At 40.3% G+C, this 7169-nt stretch overlaps 1 protein-coding gene across 1 annotated transcript; it reads right to left on the bottom strand.

Moving 5' to 3' along the window:
- Positions 1-1482: 1482 nt before the first annotated feature.
- Positions 1483-6593, bottom strand: LOC123980147 (selenoprotein S-like). Its single transcript, XM_046064401.1, has 4 exons — positions 6481-6593; positions 6301-6390; positions 4150-4222; positions 1483-2082 (listed from the first exon to the last, which is right to left on the bottom strand). Exons 1-4 carry the CDS (start codon positions 6553-6555, stop codon positions 2000-2002), a joined length of 321 nt encoding a protein of 106 aa, XP_045920357.1. The 5' UTR covers positions 6556-6593; the 3' UTR covers positions 1483-1999.
- Between the last annotated feature and the right edge of the window lie 576 nt (positions 6594-7169).

Consider the following 7169-nt stretch of genomic DNA (forward strand, 5'->3'; position numbering starts at 1 on the left):
AGGTTTATGTGCTGAAGCCCGTCAGACCAAAGAGAATCAGATGATGTTGGAGAAAACAGTGGAAGGAGACACACTTGCTGATGTTATCCGGTGCATTGTAATTTATGTGTAACGTTATGGCTTTCCACATTACTTTTAACAGCTAATGCGATTCATATTGCTATCCAGCCTTGATGCAAGGCAGGAGCAGCCAGCTAACGTTAGCACAGATCTACCACTGTTTTCATCATAACATTTAATTTAGATGTATTGTGGTTCTCAGTTGCTGTAACTAACGTGACCCACATAATATACAATAATGCAAAATAACGGCAAAGGGGAAGACCCATTCACTACAGTAACATTACCTTATGTGGTCTAACTGTTATAAACTGTGGCAACAATCTCATAACATTGAGTCTAGCTCACTAACCGTTTCATTATCGTCCAATACATGTAGCTGTGTTCACATTGCTGAGCCTCCCGTGAAACACAGATAGTAGAGTTAGTTACTGAAAAGCAGACAGGCGAACTAATGATGAAGTATGCAGTAAATGTACTGTTATCATGTAATGAGCATGGATTAGTTCAACCTGCAGCTGATAAAAATATTACTGTAACTGAGTTTCCAGCATGTCTCCCTGTCTCTCTATAGCCGCTGTCACTCTGCCTTTTTCCGGGAGTACTGCGCCAATATGCCGGTGTCTCACTGCGCTGTATGAACGGTACAGAGCTGGGACTATTTGTTTCACATTATGCTCGTTCATGAGTTCAAGCGAGCACTCGTACAAGCACACAACTGGTTGCAATCTTGAAATAGCACCACTAGTGGCCGCTGAAAACTACATATTGGCCCTTTAAACTGACAAAAAATATCTGGCACGTGATGTCACTGACCCAGCTTGTGAGAAGGTGTGTGGATACAGCTTCTTACCAGTAGTTCAGTCAGTAAGTCACCCACTCTGGGGATACAAAGTTCTTGGGTTCAAATCTCCAGGTGACCAAGTCCAACTTACAAAGGGGGTAGTTCAGACTATAGTGAGTCAAAATTTTCCTGTACTTGGAGCCCATGACACTTTATTTTCCTCTGCTAAAAAGTGTTTGCGCAGCATAAACCTTAAAACTTGGAAACCCAAAATTTGGCAGGTCGGTTGAACATTTCACCCACTTGTCAGGCACATATAATGAAAGTATTTGACCTCAAAGTGATGCTGTAAAAAAAGCAACAGAAGGCTTCGTTTAGAGTCTAAATTCTTTCATCACTTTAATCTGTTAAGTCATCTGGTCTTCTCTGGAAATGTAAAATGTTGCAGTTTTTACGACCTGCTTGGATCTCCATCATTGCCGCTTGCGGCTATATTTCTGATGTTGTATTCATGTATTTTGTCACAGATCTTTGCCTTAATGAGAACTGGAGAAATAAAGTTGAAGTATGAAACCAGCATGTTGCACTTTTCACACCACCAGCAGGTCGTTGTGGATTCCCATCTGAACAAATACAAATTTCGGGAGGCCGTGTCTTTATTTCATAAAATTTGTGACAGTACAGATATACCCTCCTTACAAAATTAGCAGGTGCTGTAGTAATATCAACTATAAAACTATGGTGATTGATTCATAAACTAAACTAAAATAGAAAACAAAGACACACTGACTGAAATTCATCAGCCAAACATTCTGGTTTCATACCATTTAAATGAATGGCGTCATTACAAGCTTTCAGTTCCAAATGCATTTACCCCTTTTTGTAATTTCTGATAATTACATTACAGTATGATACTCAGCAGCGCAGAGTCAGCAACAGTAGATTGAATCAAGCAAACTCAAACAGGACAGCAGGTAAATGCTATGAATGATGCTAAGCGATTAACCCTCATCAGAAGTATAGAGCAGGTTGAAAATAGTCTAAACAAAGAGTGGGCTTGGTGACATTGTCAGCTTGGTTCAGCCAGTCAGTGTGTACATCAGGACGCCAGAGGTCAAAGGTCATACAGACCAATGTCTCCAGCCTTCTTTAACCTCATCCACCAGATGATGGCCCTCTCCTGCCAGGTCTCCAGGCGCAAGAGCCGCCCCCTCCCTGTCCAGTCAGAGGATTGTAGTCTGAAACACAGAACAGAATGCACACAGCTTTAGCCTATAGTTCCATACTTTTCCAGACTTCTCTGAAGATTTTTCAGATCATATTTGACATTTGAGGACAAATAGCTAGATATCTTTTATGTAAATAAAAGGTTTTAAAATCCAACAGTTAGCATGTATGTTACACTCTCACTATGCATGTTATTATCTTGCCAAATTATTGCCAGAATATTACAGCCAGGTACTGTAGCTCACAAACACCAAACCACTGTGGCCGTGAATAAATAACATTATATTACTTTTACCCAATATTTGTCTCTTTTACAAATAACTGTAAATAACTGTAGTTTAATTTTAATTGTCTGTGCAGCTTTGTTATTTTATAAGCTGAAGCATCCTTCCTGGGGTCCACAAAGTTTCAACGGAAACGCCAAAAGCAGAAAAGATGACTACTTTAGTGCATAACTCATACATGTTCAGACAATATAAATATTTAGTTGTTCGTCATACTACCACATTCTCTTTCAAACTACTGTCTGGCTATGACGTAGGTAGATGTAGGTGTAGCACTATGTAGGAGTGGGCATTGCTCAGTCATATTCCATACTTCTTGCCTTGCTTTTGACAAAATCATCAGCACCTGCTTGGTGTAACTGTTTAATCAAACACCTGATGATACACCTGCAAAATCCCTGACTTTGTGCAAGTGTACCTAGAAGAACGGATGCAGTTTTGAAGGCAAAGGGGGGTCTCACCAAATATTGTTTTTATTTAGATTTATCTTCTGTTCACTTACTTTGTATTTTGTTAACTGTTCGTTATAATCTATTAACATAACCTAACCCTAACCTTTTTGAAAACATATTTACTTTACACCATTTTTTCACACCGGCCTGAAACTCTTGCACAGTTCTATCTATCTATCTATCTTATAGGATTGTTTTAGAGCTCAAAACGCTGTTATTAGTCTTGCACATTGGATAATTAGTAGTCTGTTAATATAAGCCTGCCACTGGCATTCTCCTCCCCTCTGTGTGTTACGGTCACAATGGGAAACAACAAAAACAACCTCTAAGATAGCAACCTACATGCTGAAAAAATGAAGTTACCCTAACCCTTACCCGGTCGACAGAAAGTAAATGAGCTAGCAGCGGTTACCTTTTCTTTTGCGGGGATTTAGCATTTTTCACCTCCCCACGTGTAAATGCTCCACCGGCACTATTTATCAAGAGTCGCTGCATCCTGGGCTTAACCCACCAAGACAAAAATAAATACTAAGAAGCCAGAGCATTTTCTCCCCAATACCAGGATGACCAGACCTTTCAGTGCTGGCGCAGCACTGAAACACAGTGTAGAGACTAGATCATTAGTATCATTAACTGTAAAATAAGAAACCAAAGCATATTTGGGTGCCATTCCTTAACTCTCATATTGACTTGGTGAATATTAACTAGTTTATATATTACAACAGCATAATAGAATTGCTGAAATTCAGTTATGGTTTTGGTGCGTCACCCCCAGATTTTCTGTGGCCCCATCTGGCCACCCCTAAGAAACTTTCTGGGAGTGGCACTGTGCTCTGGCCCGCACTTTCTCACACTGTGGTAAATATTTTGGTTGTGCTGCTGCTGCTCCAAATGCCAATAAAAACGCTGTAGATGATCAATTTATTTTTAGAAATTAGAAATTTCTATCATTTACAACAGAATGTGGAAACCAATATTTATCCAGATGCTCTTTTCCTTTTTTGCTAGTGTCCTACACCTGGAAATGACTCAAGTCAAATTGCTTACTTTTCCGTACTGCGAAGGAACCCTGCCCTGTACATGTTTGGGTGATATCAACGGGATAGTGCTTGACCACATGAAAGTACTGGTGTAAATGCACCTAAAATGCATTGTTGGCCGACAGACGACGCCATCGTCCACTGCCGATCGCAGACAGACTTCACAATGTTGAGCTGGCATTGTGATTGTACAGTGTTCTCGCTAGTTATGCTGAACTAGCAGCAGAAAATGAACCGCCATTAACCTCCTACTGTACTGAATATTTAAAGCATCAGTGTGCGCTGTTCTGTAAAGTACATACCTGCACTGCGCAGCGGCTTCCTCTCAGTCTTTGGTTTCAGCACTGTTGTTGATGTGCTGGCCTCTTCAGTGGTCTGCAGTGACACACATTAATCAGACAGTACAGTGAGGAACTCAAACTGTGACCATGCCGATGTACGACCTTTAATCAAATCACGTAGTCAGTACTCTAAACTGAACACTAGCTTTTTCAGAATAAGATGATTCCTGTACTGTTTGAAATGTTACTCCAGTGTTTCCCCTAGGATTTTTTTTTGTGGGTAGACTCCCTGAAACTACTAGTGTTGCGGAGCGGATTTGTTATGGATACGTGGTGTCGCCATCAAGATATGTTCATCACCTTTTCCGTTCTGCCTCCTGATGGAGCTTGCTATAGTTATGGTACATTCAGATACTTGGTGATGACACCATGAATAGGGCCCTATGAAACCTATGAAATAGGGCCCTATGAAATCTGTTAAAATTTTTGCCAGATTCTGTGTTTTTTCCATAAAAAAAAAATGAATTCTGTGTTTTACCTTTTTCATCAGAAAGAGTGTGTAATCATGTGGTGGTGAATAAAATTTCAACAATAAGAAAATATTACAAATTGAATATATATAAATGTATTTGATGTATCATGAAAATACCATATATGCAAATTCATGTGCAATTATTTATGGGGACAGTTCACAAAAATGTAGGCTACTGCAACAGTAGGATGTTAAAACAGGCCATTATAATACTATTTATAGGGACAATTCAAAATGAATGCATTGTTGCAGCATATGTATTGTGAGTTGTGAATTGTGCCCTATCAAACAAGTTATTACTTGACGGCCTTCATGCCTCTATGCTGCTGTACACAGGATCTAAGTGGGTCGGACGAGGCTACGCTCATGTGTTGTCTTGTTTACGATGCCTGACCAAACGTATATTTTTAATTTTTTCCTGACTCTGCCCACACAGCCTCGAAATCAACAATGTGTTTTCACTTCTGAGAGTTAAGTGAGCTATTGCTAGCATGCTGACTTCCACATGACGGTGTGTGTGTATCTTGAGCGTACATGCATGAGCTCTTCCCATAAATTACTATTCAAATGACCATAAGTACGCCAGCATCACCTCCTAATGTCCAAATAACACCAGCTGCTGCGAAACACGTGGAAAGAGAAACTTCACTGAGTGTGAGATCGAGGTCCTGATCACTGAAGTGGAGGAGAAGAGCAATATTTCATTCGAGTGTCATGCAGTATTTATATTTTTACAGCAATCACACAGAGTAGGCTTCACACCTCGCCAAAATGATGCTTCAGTCAGTGGTCTCTCCCACCCTGGGAGATCATTTGAAGATGGAGGTTTGACAGGTGTTTCGGTTTGGCTGCATTACGATGAGGATGGAGAGCAGCGACTGTGTGAGAGCTGTCGCTGGCTTTATTTCATTTACACAGTCCATATGTGCAGGTGGTGAAGATGTGCCGGGTGAGTCGAGGTGAGGAGGCAGACCTGTTTGTGTCTCAGTACGCTCTGTGACAGCACAGTCTGTTCACTGCAGCATTTTACACATGAAAACTAAACTGCAAACTAAAAGGTGATATATGCACAGAGGATATGATTAAAAACGATGATAATTCCATTCCATTTCTGAAAAGGACTCAGAAGCTAAATTCACATCTAATATCGGGGAGAGGTGATCCTCCATCCTGTCACCTGACATTATCCTGGCTTTATCAACATGATCAAACACTATGGTGTATTAACGGCCATAATTAGGTTTCTAATTGACTACTTCATTGACATATGAACACAAACTGGAGTGGAAACATTATTTTGAAACATTTGGTGAGTTTTGGCACTTTGGAGTTCACAGACAGAGCCAGACAAAAGTTTGCGCCACGGCCCATTCTCACGTTACGTTCATTTTTATACATCCCGTGTGTGTGAAAACCAGCGTATGTAACCTTTTTGTGCGTCGGCAGCGTGTATATATGAGGCCCTAGAACAATGTTGTGCAACTAAATTTAAAATAAACTGAACTTTTGAGGTGACGAGCGAGAAGCAAATTCCCTGTGTGTGTGTGTGTGTGTGTGTGTGTGAGTGTGAGTGTGTGTGAGTTTTTATACATTTGTATATCACTCTTTCAAAACACTGGTAGGGGAAACACTGTACTTACTTGAGAAAGCTTTGCAGTTCCTTTGTAACTCTTTCCTTGTTGCACACATTCCCACATCTCTATCTTCTGCCTCCTCTTCTCTTCTTCTTGCTGTTCACAAAACATTGCACATCCAGTTCAGGTTTGACATCATAGACAGTCCACCATCTTTCTTTAAACATTTCTATTTCAATAGAGCACCTGTTTCTGTTTTTCTCTGAAGGCGGCTGCTTTGGCATCGAGCTCCTCTTGCATCTTTCTCCGAGCCATTTCCATGGCCTCTTGATTTCTGGCCACCAACGCAGCATCTTCAGGTGAAAAATAAAAAAAACCATTTACTACAAAGCAGAGAATCTCAATGAAAAACTCTTAGCTCATAGCTATTAGACAGATAGTTCATGTCATTTATCAAGAAAAGAAGCCAATATTCTGTAGTTTGAAATTCTCCAAGGTGATGACATCTGCTGTTCTCTATTTTACTGAAAACTGAAATATAATTATGAGGATGTGCAGTGTGTGTACAGGACAGAGCTGTACACCAGTTTAGCCTAAGCTTGTACTGATGTTCTCAAAACTTGACTAGTAGGTAAGTTAGAAAGACATACAGCTGATAATTAATATTACTTTGTTACTAATTTAGCTAACGTTACATAAATAAATAAATATTTTTAGCGCCTTTCACGGGATGGTTTACACATAGTTACAGTGACAGAACAACACAAAGTGATTCAGGATTGAATGCCTTGTAAACAGCTATGTTTTTAGTAGATCTTTGAAAGTGTCCAGACAGGGAGCATTTGGGATCTCTGTGGGGATGAGTTCCAGGGAGTGGGGACTGTGACGCTGAAGGCCCTGTCCCCAAAAGTCCGGAGTCTGGTGTGGGGGACGGA

The sequence above is a fragment of the Micropterus dolomieu genome, linkage group LG12 (genome assembly GCF_021292245.1).
Source record: "Micropterus dolomieu isolate WLL.071019.BEF.003 ecotype Adirondacks linkage group LG12, ASM2129224v1, whole genome shotgun sequence".
Classification (NCBI taxonomy): domain Eukaryota; kingdom Metazoa; phylum Chordata; class Actinopteri; order Centrarchiformes; family Centrarchidae; genus Micropterus; species Micropterus dolomieu.